This window comes from Rhinolophus ferrumequinum, chromosome X, assembly GCF_004115265.2.
Source record: "Rhinolophus ferrumequinum isolate MPI-CBG mRhiFer1 chromosome X, mRhiFer1_v1.p, whole genome shotgun sequence".
In the NCBI taxonomy this organism is placed as follows: domain Eukaryota; kingdom Metazoa; phylum Chordata; class Mammalia; order Chiroptera; family Rhinolophidae; genus Rhinolophus; species Rhinolophus ferrumequinum.
Window position 1 is genome coordinate 6,511,028 of NC_046284.1, and position 17,258 is coordinate 6,528,285.

The following is a 17,258-nucleotide window of genomic DNA, read 5'->3' on the forward strand; positions in this document are numbered from 1 at the left end:
GCACACCCGGGCCTGGACCTCTTGCACTAGTGCCTACAGGCCTGCCTTCCCCGGGCACAAGCCCAGCACCTAACTGCCTCCCCCCTCCCCTGCCATCTAGACCCTAGGGATTTCCCTCCCAGCTAACTGAAGACAGTCGTATAAGCTGGCTGGTCACCTGCCGCCTGCAGCCTGCCTTCCCAATGTACTGGGGAAAAGCTGTTGCCCTGTGGCTTTGAGTTGGTAGAGAGTGGTAGAGGGAAATGACAGTACCCGTGGATAAAGGAGACCTCCAAGCTTGCCTCCAGACTTACTAAGGCCTTGCTCTGAGGGGGCAGGAGGAAGGCTGTCCCCCCACCCCCAGGCCTAGGACAGGGCAGGTGCAAGCTGCAGGGGAGAGGAGGCAGAAGAGTGTCTTCCGGTAGCAGGAAGTGGTAACCACCTATGGGGAAACGCGCTTGTTCCTCCCTATGGGGTGAAGAAGGGGAACATTAGCTGAACACTGCTGTCCCCCTCACAGGGGGTCTGGAGACAACAACTGCTGAGGTTCTGTTCTTTGGTGCTGACCTTCCTGTCCACCGCCCTGGAAACTTTCCTGGAAACTTTCCACCCCGTTCTCCAGGCTCCTTGCACTTGTCTCTCAGGGCTGTGACTTGGGAAGGATGGGCCCCATCTGATGTCCTGGGGGTCTGGGGAAAAGCAGGTGACCCAGGGGAGTTCAATGCCTGTAGCAGCTATGGTGTCACCGCCCATTGAGGGCCAATGGCCATTACAGGAAGGGTGCCGTCTGGCAGTGGTGGCCAGACAGCCTGTCAGAGGTGGGGATACAGCAGGCAGAGGGTGCCGGCTTGCTGGGCACCTTGGGACTCTCACACCGGCCCTGGCCTCTTGGCAGCAGAGCTTTGGGCACAGGGCACTCCAGGAGCAACCCAGCGCCCAGAGGGAAGGGAGGCAAAGAGTGGGGCAATGGGACCCCCACAAGAGCCCCCTCGCGGGCCGCGCCAGGCCTGGGCCGCCCCGCCCCGGAGAGCACTGGGGGCGGGGCGGGGGCGGGGCCGGCGCAGGGTGCGGGCTGCAGAGCCCCAGCCCCAGGTCCCAGCGCCCGGCCTGCTCGCGGCCCCGTGGAAGCAGCCGGGCTCGACGGCGCGGCCGCACGGCCGCCATGGCCGCACACGGGAAGTTACGCCGGGAACGGGGGCTGCAGGCCGAGTATGAGACTCAAGTAAAAGGTGAGAGGGCGATGGGAGCTCCCGGCCAGGTTCCCTGTGGAGAATCTGAAGGCCGTGGGGGAGTCCCAAAAGTCCTACGTCTGGCCCAGGGCCCGCTACCCTCGTAAGGGGGCGTTGGGTGAGTGAGCCTGAGCCCCCTGCCCGCTTCTCAGAGCCCTTTTGGCCTCATCCGCCAGCTGGCCCCCCTTCCTCTCTCCCTCCCTCCCTCCCTTCCTTCCTTTGGTCTCACTGCCCTCCTTGGTTTTCCCTGCACCTCACCCAAGGAGCCGGAGGAGGGAAAGGGGTCTCCGGGTGCACCAAGGGCCCCCCCCCCCCGAAAGTGGCATCCTAGCCAGAATGAAAGCGATCAGCTTGACTTTGCTGAGGGGGTCTGGGTGAGGGCATCTAGGTGCCTAGGTGCCTAGGTGGATGGATTAGTGATGGCTTTGTCCTTGAACCACTTCCACTTCAGTCCCTGGAGCCCAGCCCCTTTGCCCTCCCTTGGGCACTAAGGTAGCTCAGAGCTGAGGCCACTGCCTCTGGGTCAAGGTGGCACAGTGAATCTTGGCCTGAGAGTTTCAACAGGGCCAGCCTCAAAGCTTTCTGAAGAGTAGAATTTTTGGGGTACTGATAAAAACACTGTGCAAATCTCATGCAAATCAGCTTTGCAAATTCTTAGTCGACAGCTTCTTTGGTCTTATTCAGGGCATGGTAACTCTTGCAAAGGAAAGAAGGCAGCATCTAAGAACCAGCAGTTTGGGGCCATAAAGTTTCCCGGTGTCTTTAGATGTGTGACCCCATATATCAGGGGTGTCCAAACTGTGGCCCACGGGCCAACTGCAGCCCACAATCCATTTTTAATTGGCCCGAAGCAAATTCCAAAAATATATTTAGTTTACTTAAATAAACCAGGTGAGGCAATATGTACTTCACCTCGAGTGAGTGGCCCGGCTGTTTGTGTATTTTACTGCATACGGCCCTTGGTGAAAAACGTTGTAAAAAGTTTGGACACCCCTGCCATATATCATTCTCAATTGCTCCGTTTTACCAATGGAGGAAACTCAAGTTCAGAGAGGAGCAGTGACTTGGTCACACAGCAGTACAACTCCTAGCAGGTAGAATGAAATAACCCTTGAAGTTCCTTCCAGCCCCGAGATGCAGGTTCCAACGTGATTATCAATGCAAGCAATTTACACCAAGGTATGTCTGAATCCTCCCCACCCGAGAGAAGCGGCCTGCCGCCCAGAGCCAGCTAGAGGCAACAGTGCAGGGTGAGCCAGCTCTCCAAGCCTCGCCTTCATCATTTCTCAGATAGAGATAATCATCCCCGTCCTTCTTCCCCAAAATGTCCTGAGGCTGAAGAACTTTGGAAACTCTTCAGTCAGCAAATATGGGTCAATTAATTCACATTGAAAAATTGCGGGTTTGAGTGAGTGAGGCTGTCTTTAGGACGGTCGTTACCTGCTCTGGGTGTCCAATGATTTTAGCTTATGTTCCCTGCTCCCCACCCCCACCACCGCCAAAAGAAACTTCCTATCATGCTAGAAAAAAGGATCACTGCCTTGACAGCCTAAATTCTGAAAGGTCAGCATAGTCGTGCTTGGGAGGCCATCTTCTCTTCTGCTTTGCTTGTCAGCAGAAGTGAGACCTAGGCCTTGCTCACAGGAAGTGCTGGTGGGGCCCCAGCATAGTGGAGTCCATCCTTCCTTATGACAGATGTTTGGTGTGTATCTATTCTGTCCCGGGCCCTGGGAATACAGTGCCGAGCAAAAGAGAGCCAGTCCATGCCCTCCTACGGCTCACAGGTCTGGTTGGGGAGACGTCTAGTAAATAAGCCATCACACAGTTATTTTCAATTTTGATGCTAACCCCCTATAGAGGGAAAACACAATGTCAGGAAAGAGGGTGGTAAGAAGGCAAGTCCTAGTTTGGGGAGAGGTTCAGGGAAGGGTTCCCTGATAACTGCGTTTGATCTGAGACCTGAGAGGTGGGCAGTGACACAGCCTAGGGACTGGGGCTAGGCACCAACTCACTGTGTTCAGATGGCGCTAATTCACAAGTCTCCTACGTGACATCAGTTGCTGCACATGTCCAGATCCTGACCTGGGCATGGCTGCCCTGAAGAATAAATGAAAATTTGGCGGGCTGGTCCATTCAGCACTGTGCAGTTTTCCCCAGGGAGCTGTTGCCCCGGGAGGTTGGGGCAAACACCAGAGGAAGGTGAGGTGAGCTGGAAGGTCTCAGACATTTCTTGAAATGGAATGAAATTTACTTTTATCCAAAAAAATGTTAGCCTGATTCAGTGAAGGCTTTCCTGATTGCAGGTGCTGTAGAACTTGCTCCACCCGGAGCTTGGCCTCAGTTGATATAAGGACACTGTCTTGCTTGGCTCTGCCCTGGTCTGCATTGATTTCACTGTCAGGAAGCCCCCCCACCCTCACCCCCTTCCCCAGACTTCCATTCTCCAAGCTTGATCCCTTGGTGGAAACAGAGCCCCTGTTCAGTAATTCTAGTGAAAGTTTGAGGTGTGGGCACCTGAAGTCAGGCAGAGGGACATGTGCTGAGAGTAGGAAAGGAGTGTTCTCCAAAGGGCCATCAGAGGAGGAGATGGAGATGCCAGGCAGGCAGAACCTGCTGAGGCCCCGCAGTCCCTGGGGAGTCACTGGCTGTCCCCCCATTCCCATCTCAGCTCCATGCGGGCAGGCATTTGGTCAAGCCTCTTTGCCACTGTGTCTCTGTGTCTAGAACGTGCCTGACACACACTGTGTACATAATCAACATTCTGCTGAATGAAGACATCAATTAATGTCCCTCCCTAGGCACGTGGGCAGAGATTAGTAAGTGGGTGACCGACTTGACAGAAGACAGTGCCTTGTTTACCCAGGATCCCCAGTGCCCACCTGGGCACCCAGTGGGTGGCAGAAGTGTTGGCAGTGGGTTGCTTAAGCTTGTCATTCAGGCGGTTCTTTGCTTTAGGTCTGTGTGGGGAAAGCAGTGTTGCCCAATCAAGTCAGTGATAAGGTGTCAAAAGCCAGCAGTGTGGGGGCCCTGGGTGTGGCTCTATCTGCTGGGAGGTGGGGCTTGTGGTGCCCTGGAGGTGGGTGATCCACAGTGAGAACTGGGTATAGAAAAACAGACCCGCTTTCTCGCTCCTTTCACTTCTTAGCCCTGACCAGCTCTCTCTGGCCGCCGGCCATCACCATGGGGCTGCCCTTTTGCCTCAAGTTCACTGTAGGTTTGGCAGAGTGCCACAACAGCCTTGCCCTCGAGCAGCCCTATGTGTCTGTTTGCAGGGAGGCTGCTGTGCCTGGAGTCCTGGGCACACGAAAGGCAGGAAGTGGCAGGGGAAGTAATGCAGGGGCTTTCCAGGAACTGAGGCGTGATGGGAAGCCCAAGTGAGAGGCGCCTGGCTAGGGACAGGGCAGGATGGGGCTGGGGCAGCTCTGTGTTCTCCCCGTCAGAACTGGCTGCAACCCTCCTGGATCTGCCATGCTGCCTCTCCCCGCTGTGCCCTTGCACAGCTCTCCTCTCTTCCTGGAACAGCCTTTCCGTCATCATCAACCAGTTAAGTGTGGCTGATTTCCTTTGGCCTCAACCCAGAGGTCCCTTTCCTCAGGCCTGTCCTGAGCCCACCTGGACAGCTGAACCTGGACCTCCTCCCTAGGGGCCGGCCTCCTTCGTCCTCCTCAGCCCCAGCCCTAACCCTCAGGGCAGACAGGACGGCCTGCTGCCTGGGCCTGAGCCTCGGTTTCCCCACAGAGATGCGCTGGCAGCTGAGCGAGCAACTGCGCTGCCTGGAGTTGCAGGGTGAGCTGCGGCGGGAGCTGCTGCAGGAGCTGGCTGAGTTCATGCGGCGCCGCGCTGATGTGGAGCTGGAGTACTCCCGTGGCCTGGACAAGCTGGCCGAGCGCTTCTCCAGCCGAGGAGGCCGCCTGGGGGGCAGCAGCCGGGAGCACCAAAGCTTCCGGTAGGTCCGCACTGACAGATGGCTGTGGCAGAGCCCAAGGCCCTGATCCTGGTCTGAGTGCCCTTCTGCCCTCAGGAAGGAGCCGTCCCTCCTGTCGTCCTTGCACTGCTGGGCCGTGTTGCTGCAGCAGACACGGCAGCAGAGCCGGGAGAGCGCAGCCCTCAGTGAGGTCCTGGCCGGGCCACTGGCTCAGCGCCTGAGCCACATTGCAGAGGATGTAGGGCGCATTGTCAAGAAGGTATGGGCCTTGCCCTGGGCACAGGAAGTGTGATGATGCCCTCTGGACCTAGCAAGGGCAGCCCGTGGGTGCTCGATCCAGAGGCATCAGGGCTGGGAGGGCTCAGGGGGAGCTGGATAGAGCCTGAGCCTTGAGTGCTGAGCTGAGGTGTGGTGGCCACCCCAGGACAGCAGCGATGTGGTCACATTCCCCCTCCTCCCCAGAGTAAGGATCTGGAGCAACAGCTGCAGGAGGAGCTCCTGGAGGTGGTGTCAGAGCTTCAGACGGTGAGAACGGGACAGGGCACGCCGCGATCAGAGGGGAGGCCATCACATCACACCTCCCCAAGCCAGGCTCAAGCGGGAAGATCGGGTACCCAGGAGAGACCTGGGATTTAAGGACTACAAGCACGGCCCTTTGTCCCTGCTCTGGGCACAGGGAGGGTGGGCTAAGTTCTCACATGGGATCACCTAGCTCTCAGGTCTGAGTCCCAGATGGGCTAGGAGGAGGAGGGGGCGGGCTGGTTGTGGCCATCACCTGAAGCAGGGCTGCCTGGCCTTGGGCCTCCCTGCAGGTCAAGAAGACATACCAGGTGTACCACACGGAGAGCATGAGTGCTGAGGCCAAGCTCCGGGAAGCCGAGCGGCAGGAAGAAAAGCGGACAGGCCGGAGTGCCGCTGCCGCCGCCACCGCCACTGCTGCCGCCACCGCCACTGCCACCAGCACCACTGAGGCAGGGCCCCTCCGCAAGACCTCCCTCAAGAAGGGATCGCGACTGGTGCAAAAGGTGGGCCTGGAGGGCACCTGTGTGTCTCTGAAGGCTCTGTCTCCTGGCCTTTGTCCCTGCAAGTCCCTGGCCTTCACTGTGGCCTGCTGGAAGGTGGTGCACAGAGGGAGAAGGGAGGGCTGAGGAGGGGAGAGCACAGACATCCAGCAAGGCTGTAAGGGAGGGCCTGGGCCTGGTCAGCCCTGATGGCTCTGGAGGGCTCCCCAAGTTGGGATGGTAGACAGAGAGGTCAGGAGGACAGTGAGCGTCTCCCGTGCTCCTAGCTGTCCCCCCCAGCCCAGCGGGGGTGAACGTAGCTTTGGCGCTGTCAAGCCTGGGGCCTTTCCATCCACCCTCCTTGCCTCACACAATCCTATGAGGTTTCAGAGGGGCCAGAAGACACGGAGAATGGGTGACCGGGTGACGTGCAGGGCTGAAGAGCATTTGAGGTGGACCCTGAAGCGAGGAGGAGGAGGTTGAGGGTGGCAGAAATACCACGATGTCGATGTCAAGCTGGGAGTTGCTGAGTGGCAACTAGGGTTGCCATCCTGAGACAGGAGGTTTTGTGCACAGCAGGGTGGGGTGGGACGGGCGAGCACATTGAGACTTCTGGGCCCTGCTGTTTGAGGGGCCCGTGGGACTTTGGGCAAAGCTGTCCACATGGGGAGAAGAGGGGGGAGAGGATGTGGGGGTGTGGAGGTGAGTGTTCCATGGAAAGCCAGAGATGGGGGCCGGCCACCTGACCCAGGTCGATGACCCCGGTGTGCTTGTGTGGTCTTGAGCAGCGGCAGGCCAAGTTCTTGGAGCACAAACTGAAGTGCACGAAAGCGCGCAACGAGTACCTGCTCAGCCTGGCCAGTGTCAACGCTGCGGTCAGCAACTACTACTTGCATGATGTCTTGGACCTCATGGACGTGAGTGCTGGGGGTCCAGGCGGGGGTGCCGAGTGCACTGGGGCCCCCCTGAGCCGTGTCCTTGCTTCCTCCACAGTGCTGTGACACGGGCTTCCACTTGGCCCTGGGGCAGGTGCTCCGCAGCTACACAGCTGCCGAGAGCCGCACCCAAGCCTCCCAAATGCAGGGCCTGGGCAGCCTGGAAGAGGCAGTGGAGGCCCTAGACCCTCCAGGCGACAAGGCCAAGGTGCTGGAGGTGCATGCAGTTGCCTTCTGTCCCCCACTTCGTTTTGACTACCAGCCCCACGAGGGGGATGAGGTGAGCGTCACTGCCCCTGCCCCTTCCCGTTCCCCGTGCTGACGCCAATGGCTTTGTGTTGTCTGCTCTTCATTGTCGTGGTAGGTAAGTTGAATGAATGCCATTTTGCCAAAGAGTTGAAAAGTCCTGAATGCAGCTCATTTCTCAGAGCCTCATTCACTGGTCTCGAGGCAAATGAGGTCTCCGCACTTGCATTTGAAGCAAACTTGCGCAGCTCACGGCAGGTCAGCCAGCGAATGAACACCCCCTGTAACTGCAAACACAGCAAAAACATCACCAGTATTAAGCCAGGTAGTAGGTGGGCATATAGCTTCTTCCGATTGTTCTGTATATTTCAGACATTTCATAATGCAAACTTAGGGGCGGGAATAAGCCATACAAGCAGTACAATATAACTAGGCATCTTTCTCCTCGCTTCTGAGATGTTTTTTTCCTTTACCAGTTTATCCTAATGGGCATTGCGCATGGGCTGGGATTGCATGGAGCTTTTACTTATTTAATCTGTATTTGGACCAAAGTAATAGATGAAAAAGTTAGTCCACTAACTTAGGCTTACAGTGTCACATAACTGTTCTCTGACTCACCCTTTCGGTTCCCAATTCCCACTCCCCAGAAACAGCCACTTCCCATTCTTCTAGCTGCTGCTTCTGGAGTTTCCCTCTGTGCGTTCAAATCGCACAGCAGCCTGCTAGTTGCTTTTCAACTTTCCATATGCTCTACCGACTTCCTTCCACGAATGATCAGGGCTCTGCCCCACCGTCATCTGCCTGTAATAGTCCTCGGGGTCCTGTCCCCCACACCAGGCAGTCTGTGCACACCCCCTGTGCCAGAGCATGTCTGAAAATGTCTGTAGTCTTAGAAATTGATTGGTATTTTAGCTTGGTATAGAATTCAAGGTAGAAAATCATTTTCCTCTCGGTAATGTAGGTGAGAAGTCCAACGCCTTTCTATTTCTGAACCTTGGTATGTGACCTATAGTTTTTCTTCGTCAGGCTTTCAGGGTAGTCTCTTTCCCCTTGTAAAATTGGATGAGGCTGTACTTTGGGGACCCTTTCTCCTTCACAGTGATGGGCAACCAGTGTGCCCTGTCAGTCTGGAAAGCTGTGTTCTTAGGTTTGGGGCTCATGTTATTTCTTTGATAATTTTTTCTCAATGTTTCTTTCTTTCAAGAATTCTTGTCATTAAATATTGGACCTCATGGGTTGATTGTCTAATTTCCTTGTATTTTCTCTTTCCTGAATTTCTCATCTCTATGCCTTTTAATTCTGCTTTCTTAACGATTTCTTCAACTATCTCTTCCAATCCCTGGTTGAGTTTTATTTTAAAACTTACTTTCATATTTTTTTGTTTCTAAGAGCTCTGTTTTGTGTTCCAAATTCCTGGTTAAAATAACCCTTTGTTCTTGTTTCATGGATACATTATCTTCTCAAATCCTTCTAAAATACGTATTTTTGTTTTCTTGATATTTTTCTCTGTTCCTCACATTTTATCTGTTTCCTTACGGGTTGTTTTTTTGTTTTTTGGTTTGTTTTTTTTTTAGAAAAAAGCTTGCTTTGATGTATGTCTTCCATTTTAGAGATTTCTTGAAATGGGCTTGGCCATGAGTTCGTATTTAAGAGGAGTCACTGAGAGGGGTTAGGTATGTACTGTGTGTGATCAGAGCTGGTCAGCCGGGTGCTTCCCGACAGGTGGCCGGGAAGGGGACTCACAGCACTGCTGCGAGAGGGACCACCACTGTGGGGAACCAGAGGGGTGCGTCTCAGGAAGAAACTCTAGAATTTAGGCTGGGATGGGAGAGTTTTAGAAAGGGGCTTGACTCTGGGTTGGGTGCTGTCAAGAAGCAGGGGTAACTCTGACTGTGTGTCTTAATAAGACTCATCTGGAAGGCAGGGTGGGGGATTAAGGGAGGCTAGAGCTGTCGTCGGTGAGGAAGCAGCAGTCACTGACATGAGCTGGGACCGAGGGAGGTTTGCTGATTTTTGTGGCTTTGACAAACATTCTCGTTTTTGTCTGCAGTCAGGCGTGATGACATGGGGGTCTTGTTTTTGTCTTCACCATCATGATCACAAAGGGGCCTCGTCTGATGTTGATGCTCAGTGACACTCCTTATGTTCAGTGGGACAGCACCAAGACCAGCTGTGAGCCCCTGGCTGGCCCCAGATGGCGGCAGCTGCTTTGCTCTTTCTCGTCAGTAGGGGGTTTCGTCCCCTCCTTCAGCCATCACTAGTGTTCCTGAGTTCAGAATCCCTCTGATTTATCCTTTCCAGAGAGTAAATCTCTAGTTTTCTGCCAATTGTGTGGGTTCGGAGGGGGTGGGTCTTCTAATGTCAGTGTTCCCTAGGGCCTGGATAGACTTTTATTGTTGTGGTCAAATATACAGAAGGTTTACCATTTGAAACGTTTGATGTATACAGTTCAGTGGCATTTAAGCACAGTAACCGCTACCACCATCCATCTCCAGAACTTTTTCTTCTTCCCAAACTGCAACTCCGTCCCCATTAGACACTTAACGCCCTCATTCCCTCTCCCCGAGCCCCTGACACCAACCATCCTACTTTCTGTTTCCATGAGTTTGACCTCATACAAGTGGAATCATATACTATTTGTCCTTTTGTGACTGGCTTATTTCACTTAGCATCATGTCCTCAGGGTCCATCCACGTGGAACGTGTATCAGAATTTCCTTCCTTTTTAAGGCTGAATAATATTCTACTGTATGGAGAGACCACATTTTGTTCATCCATTCCTCTCTCTGTCCATGGACACTTGGGTTGCTTCCACCTTTTGACTATTGTGAGTACTGCTACTCTGAACACAAGTGTGCACATATCTCTTTGAGACCCTCCTTCCAATTCTTTTGGGTCCACAGCCGGAAGTGGAATTGCCGGATCATCTGACAAATCTATGTGTAATTTTTTTGAAGAACCGCAGTACTATTTCCAGATAGACTTTCCACTAGTCCTGGTTTCTGTGCTCCCTGCACCTGGGAGGCACCCGCTGCTTTGATCTTTTGAGCTTTTCCGGGTTGAAGGGCCCACTTTGGCTTCTGTCTGGGCTTTGTTGAGTAAGATACACCAGTCTCCATCTTCCACATGTCTGTTGACATCTCTCATGTGCCATTGTGTCCTCCCCTCTGCCCAGTGTCCCTGTGACATGCCTTCATGCATCCCTTCACGGTAGGCTTGAGGGGAGCAGGGAGCAGGACGTGTTTAGCCTGCCGTGGATAAGTGAAGTCGTCACTCTCAATGTTAACTTGGTGTCTGAGTTCCCTGGATGCTTCCATGTTCAAAAGAGAGAAATTCTTCACTTCCTAAAGCACCCTCCTCCCATCCCCCACTCTGCCCCCAGGAATCTATTTCTGCCTGATTAAACTGAGCAATTTTTCTACCCTCTGCTCTCTTTAGGAGAGGTCGGGCTGGGCCCTCTCTCTCAGACCCCAGCTCTCCTGGTCATTTAAAAATAATAAACCGCCTTACCGTGGTATTATTTACATACCATGCAATTCGTCCGTTTAAAGTGTACAATTCAGTGGCGTCTAGAATATTCACAGAGTTGTGCAACGATCACCACGATCTAATTCCAAAACATATTCACCGGAAAAAGAAACCCTGGACCTATTAAGCAGTCACTCCCCAACCCCCTCACCCCAGCCCCCAGCACCCACAAATCTGCTTTCTGTCTCTATGTATTTGCCTCTTCCGGACATTTTATGTAAATGGACTCATATGCTATATGGCCTTTTGTCTCTGGCATTTTTCACTCAACAGAATGTCTTTAAGGTTCACTCACACTGTAGCATGGATCAGTCAGGACTCCATTCTTTTTTGTGGCTGAATACTATTCCATTGTGCGTGTGGACCGCGCTTGCGTATGCATTCACTTGGGTTGCTACTGCCTTTGGACTGTTGGGAGTGTGCCGCCATGAGTGTCCGTGCCCAGGTCTCACTGTGCATGGATGTGCTCCTTTCTCTTGGGGAGATGCCCTTGCCATCCTTCAGAACCATGTGTAGCAAGTGTCCAGGCCTGGCGGTCCTGTACATCAGGCAGTAGAAATGTGCTTAGTTCCCTCGTGCCCAGCCCCACTCCCACATCTGAGCTGTTTATCCCCAGGCTTGGCTCTCACTCCCTTGGACACTGCCCTCTGCAGGTGTCTGACATCCGGGTTGAGGTGGAACTGCGGGACGAGATTCTGCCCAGAGCCCAGAACATCCAGAGCCGCCTGGACCGACAGACCATTGAGACAGAGGAAGTATGAGTGGCCTGGCCTGGGGAGGGGAACAGGGACTTGGAGACATGGAGCGAGGTGGCCGTGGCCTCCCCTCCCCCTTCTTTCTGACTTGGACTTCTTGTCCCTCATCTGTCCCCAACCTCTTCCTGTCCTCTTCCCCAGGTGAATAAGACGCTGAAGGCCACACTGCAGGCCTTGCTGGAGGTGGTGGCATTGGAAGATGGGGACATGCTCGATTCCTTCCAAGCCTGTCCCTCTACCGAATCCCTCAAGTCCACCAGCTCAGACCCGGGTGCTCGGCAAGCTGGCCGGAGGCGGGGCCAGCAGCAGGAGACCGAGACCTTCTATATCATGGTGGGGAGGGTTGGGCTGGGGGTGCAGAGGTGTGGCACAGGGAGAGCCCAGAGCCGGGATTCAAACTTAGGTCTCTTTGGGGGGCTTCCCAGAAGCTCCAGGAGTACCTGAGTGGACGGAGCGTCCTTGCCAAGCTACAGGCCAAGCACGAGAAACTGCAGGAGGCCATTCAGCGAGGTGGGCCCCACTCCTGCCCCCCTTGTTCCCTTCCACTGCACCCCCAGAGTCAGGAGCAGTACCTGCCCTCGGCTCTCCTGCCCGGGAATCCCACCTGGCTCATGCTCCTCTCTGCCCAGAGACATTGGTTGGCGTGCAGGAAATAACCCAGCAAGGGTCCCGGCCTCTATCCCACCCTTGGCCCTGCGACTGCCCTTGACCTTCAGGCCACACCTTTCTCAGTGGGGTGACCTGAGGACCTCCTGGCCTGAGAGGCACACCAATGTTTTCTGTTCGCTAGGTGACAAAGAGGAGCGGGAGGTATCTTGGTGAGTCCTTCCTGAGGGGCTGCTTTGTTTCGAGGAGGTAGGGTTCTCCAGGGGCCAAGCTGTGATGTCTCAACCTCCCCTCTCCTTCGAAGTAGAAGCCCAACTCTACTTCTCATTCCTCTGTGGCCTCAATTTCCCACCTTGCCCAGTGGGTTCTAGAATAACTCACAAGTTCCAGGGCCCTGGTTGGTTGGGCTGGGGGTAGGGCATCCGATTTTCCATGCCCACAACCCTCGGAGCCAGCTCCCATTCACCACAGGATGCAGTACACACAGAGAAAATTCCAGAAGAGCCGCCACCCCCGCCCCACCTCCCAGTATAACCAGAAACTCTTCGGGGGAGACATGGAGAAGTTTATCCAGGTACTTGCTTTGCCTCACGCTCCAGCTAAGTGCAGGCCCTCCCGCTGCATTCTGGTCTCTCTCCAGCCCCAGGCCACGTCTGTGGCCACGCTGCCTATGACCCCAGTATCCTCCGTTGCAAACTACCGGTCACGCCACCTTCCCAGGTGGGCCTTTGCCAGGCCTCCACTGATCTAAGGGAACATCGTTAACTAGTAACAGGCATCTACAGAAAGCCTCGGGCAGCAGCTATTATTTGCATGATGTGATTATGTGTAAACATTCAAAAGAGTCAACAGACTATTTCAGTGAACAAATTGGAGTTTTGTGATGCTACTTGATTTGAGGTCATCATACAGAATTGGATTACATTTTCACATGCCAGCTATAAACAGCAAGTAAAATGTAAGGTTCTGCCTAAAATGGCACCAGGGACATCAAACCCCTGGGAGTGAATCTTGCCAGCCACGCGCCAGGCCTGGTTGCCAACCAGCATAACGCATTGCAAAGAGAAAATAAAAACGAGCGAATGACAAGGCGGGACTTGCCGTGTCCAGAGTGAAGTGAACACTCTCTTTGTCCCCAGAGCTCAGGCCAGCCCGTGCCCCTGGTGGTGGAGAGCTGTATCCGCTTCATCAACCTCAACGGTAAGCCTGACCCCCAGTGCCCGACACCCATCTAGAGGGGTGGGAGGTGACGTGGTGCCCACTGGCTCTTTGTCTTCCCGCAGGCCTGCAGCACGAGGGCATCTTCCGAGTGTCGGGTGCCCAGCCCCGGGTCTCAGAAATCCGAGAAGCTTTCGAGAGAGGTCGGGGCAGGCAGTGCAGGGTGGGGGTGGGCAGCTAAGTAGAGCAGGTTTGATAGGCCTTGTCCCCTGTGTCATCCTTAGGGGAGGACCCACTGGTGGAAGGCTGCACATCCCATGACCTGGACTCAGTGGCAGGGGTGCTGAAGCTCTACTTCCGGAGCCTGGAGCCCCCGCTCTTCCCCCCGGACCTGTTCGGGGAGCTGCTGGCTTCTGCGGGTGAGGCCAGGCGGGGCCTGAGGCCGGCCGGGTGGGAGGGGCTGCTCCCCAGTGGCCAGAAGTGCACTCATGTACTTCTCTCCGGGGTGGTGGCCGTGGCCACAGAGCTGGAGGCCATTGAAGAGCGTGTGGAGCTTGTGGGCCCCCTCCTGGCCCGGCTGCCGGAACCAGTGCTGGTGGTCCTGCGTTACCTCTTCACGTTCCTCAACCAGTGAGTGCTTCTCAGGGGCGAGGGCGGCTGATGGGGGGGGGGGGTGCAGGGGACACTGGGCAGGGAGCTCCCTTCTTGTGACCTGCATGTGCCCCCAGCCTGGCCCAGTACAGTGATGAGAACATGATGGACCCCTACAACCTGGCCGTGTGCTTCGGGCCAACACTGCTGCCTGTGCCCGCTGGGCAGGACCCGGTGGCCTTGCAGGGCCGGGTGAACCAGTTGGTGCAGACGCTCATCATGCAGCCCGCACGGGTTTTCCCGCCCCTGACGCTGCTGCCCGGCCCCGTCTATGAGAAGTGCATGGCACCGCCTTCCGCCAGCTGTCTAGGGTATGCTCTTTGTGCTGCGGGGAGGGGGGAGGTCCGACAGAGGGGAGCCCCCTCAACCACCCATCTGCCTCTCTGCTCTGGACCTCAGGGACGCCCAGCTGGAAGGCCTGGTAGGGGAGAATGAGCCGGAACTGGAAGCTGGGACCCTGGCCCAGGAGGATGGTGAAGGGGGTAGGAAGGAGGACCCCACTCTGTCCCCACCCTGGGTGCCCACTCCGCCCCCCAACTCAGACCTGCTCTTCTCCCCAGTCCTGGAGGGGGTCCTGGAGGCCGTGGCCTGCTTTTCCTACACGGGCCGCACGGCCCAGGAGCTGACCTTCCAGCGTGGGGATGTGCTGCGGCTGCACGAGCGGGCCTCAGGCGACTGGTGGCGGGGCGAGTGCGCTGGCACTCGGGGACTCATCCCCCACAAGTACATCACACTGCCCGGGGGGTGAGTGCGTGTGCCCCACGCTGCCAGGAGGCTCTCTACAGCTTCCCTTCTAGCCAGGTCCTGGCCCTTCCCCCACCGCAAGCCCCAGCGTCTGGACGCTTTGTGCATGTTTCTGACCACTTCTGGCCAGCGCTGAGGCACGGAGCCCGCTGGCCCCTAGCGCCTTAAACAGGCTGTCTTTCTGACCCCAGGGCAGAGAAGCCCTCACTGGGCCAGGGACCACAGGCTGCAGGAGACCCGCTGAGCAGTACGGAGGGCCTCCTGACTATGGAGTTCGTCCATCGGTGAGCAGGGAGAAGTTGGCCCCTCGGGAAGACCCCTTCTGGTGGCCTCGCTTGCCCACCCCAACCTGAGCACTGCTCTGGGGGCCAGTCCTGTCCCAGGCAGCAGGCACCGGGCCAGGCCGGAGGGGGTTGGGGTGAGGTTTTGGGCACATGGAGAGGGGGCCCGTGTAGGGAGAGCTGTCCAGGAGAGGGACGCCAAGGAACAGAATGGGCCCGCTGGGTCAGCCTCGCTGTCTTCTTTCCCTTGGCCACGCCCTGGGAGAGGAGGAGCCACTGCCAGTTTAGTGAAGGGACTTCCCAGGGTCCCCACCAGGCTCACTGTCTGTGTCCTGCAGGCCAGAGCCATGCACCCCACCCGGGGGCCCTTCTGGGCACAGACGGCACTGCTTGGTCCCAACCTCCCCAGAACGACACGTGGAGGTGGATAAGGTGAGAGCCGGGAGTGGCCGGGTGGTAGGTGGGGGGATCTCTCCTGGGGGGTGTCTCTGCCCTCCTGATGAACCGAATTCTTCCCTCTCGAGGTCTGAGTCTGCCCTTCCTGGCCTCAGACAGGCTGAGCCCAACCCAGGGAGGGGCTGGCTGGGAAGGATGGGCCCAGGGGCAGAGGTGAGGTGGGTGTGGCGGCTCGTACCTTTGGGCTTCGTGGTGGGTTCTTGAGCTGGACGTGCTGAGCGGTATGGGAGACGGGCTACCCCACAGACTTCACGGATGGCATCTAGAGCCAGGCTAGGTGCCAGGTGGTGACATGGCAGGAGCTCGGTGGGCCAGGGATATGAAAGGGACAGATGGAAGAGAGGCTGGAGGGGGTGGCTGGCTGGGGAGCTGGGCGGAACAGCTGGTTCTCACGGGGGGAGGCAGTGGGTGCTGCATGTGGCCCTGGCAAGGGGTGCAGCCTGGGGATGCCCAGGTCCCTACTCTGTCCAGTGGGCCCAGCGTGCCCACCTGATGGGTGCTCGCTGCTCCCAGCTGGGCACTGGGACAGTCTGAGCCCAAGTAGAGCGCTCAAGAGCATGCGGTATCCTGGGTGTTACCCAGCAGCCGGGCCTGGGAGCCTGGGGACGGGGCTGAGCGGGGCCGCCAGGTCGTAGGGGCAGGGACCCCAGGGGAGGTGGCGCCAGGCAAGGTGCAAGTGGACGCTGACCTGGGAGGTCGTGCACACTGGTGGCCCTGGAGGTCATGGGAGGTGGCTGTGATCTCAGCAAGGAAGAGAGCGAGCATGAGGAGAGGGGGGCCGGGGCCCAGCCAGAGATTCCCCCATTACATGGCTGGGCTCAAGATTGCTATCCCCAAAAGAGGCCTCGACAGCCACACCAAAAGTGGCAGGAGGGAAAGCAGGCAAGCGAGGCAGGGCAGCAGCTCAGGCCCACGGAGAGGCAAGGCCTGGTGACAGGGTGGTGACTGAGCACTTCGCTTTTGGAGAGGGGAGTTCCGGTGGAGGCCTGGGGTAGGAGGGCCTCCTTGCTGGGTTGACTGGTAATACACTGACCTTAGGGTGGGGGCAGTGGCTGGGGATGGGGGACAGGCCCCCCACACGCCCTCCCTTTCTCACCTCTGCCAGGCTGTGGCACAGACTATGGATTCGGTCTTTAAGGAGCTCTTGGGAAAGACCGCTGTCCGCCAGGGCCTCGGGCCAGCGTCCCCCGGCTCCCCCAGCCCTGGGTCCCGCAGCCCAAAGCCTCCAGGTTGCAGTCGCCTCGGCAAGAACAAAGGCTTCTCCCGAGGCCCTGGGGCCCCGGCCTCACCCTCAGCATCGCACCCCCAAAGCCTGGACTCTCCCTTCAAGTCACACTGAGGTGCTGCTGGCTTCTCTGCAGGCCCCACCTCACCCCCGGCAGCCACCCTCCCCAGGCCCTTTGCTTCTCCCTGGCCCTGTCCAGCAAGCACTGAGCGTCTGCTCTTGACCCTTTGCAGAGAGGAGGACATAGCTGCCCAAACGTGCCCCTGCCTGCCCCCAGCCCTGGCTTAGGCCACTTTGGGAGGCAGCTGAGGAAGGAGGCTGGGGGCAGGCCCCTCCCCGGCTTTGCTGTAAGGGCGCGTCAGTGGCTGTTGGGTGACGGGTACCCTTGCTCAGATGAGCAGGCCGACCAGTCACCAGGCCCATCGCTGCCTCAGCTGAGGGTGGGGGGCTGGCGGAGGTTGGCAGGGATTGGCAGCCATTCATAAAGACTTGTGCATTGACTCCCCGACGTGAGCCAGTTCTCTTGTCTTGGGGGACTGG

The 17,258-nt window shown here is 56.8% G+C and overlaps 1 protein-coding gene across 3 annotated transcripts; it reads left to right on the top strand.

Moving 5' to 3' along the window:
• The first annotated feature begins 1,061 nt into the window (after positions 1-1,061).
• Positions 1,062-17,219, top strand: ARHGAP4 (Rho GTPase activating protein 4). Of its 3 annotated transcripts, none has more exons than XM_033116490.1 (22): positions 1,062-1,208; positions 4,947-5,154; positions 5,230-5,392; positions 5,596-5,658; positions 5,946-6,158; positions 6,923-7,051; positions 7,128-7,349; positions 11,496-11,597; positions 11,739-11,930; positions 12,023-12,107; positions 12,388-12,415; positions 12,675-12,777; positions 13,343-13,403; positions 13,487-13,564; positions 13,646-13,780; positions 13,886-13,991; positions 14,090-14,323; positions 14,412-14,494; positions 14,573-14,756; positions 14,948-15,040; positions 15,376-15,469; positions 16,599-17,219. In XM_033116490.1, exons 1-22 carry the CDS (start codon positions 1,142-1,144, stop codon positions 16,830-16,832), a joined length of 2,877 nt encoding a protein of 958 aa, XP_032972381.1. In that variant the 5' UTR covers positions 1,062-1,141; the 3' UTR covers positions 16,833-17,219. The 3 variants fall into 3 exon arrangements, with proteins under 3 accessions (XP_032972381.1, XP_032972391.1, XP_032972371.1); XM_033116500.1 differs by having other exon boundaries at positions 14,412-14,485; XM_033116480.1 differs by having other exon boundaries at positions 14,412-14,756.
• The last annotated feature ends 39 nt before the right edge of the window (positions 17,220-17,258 follow it).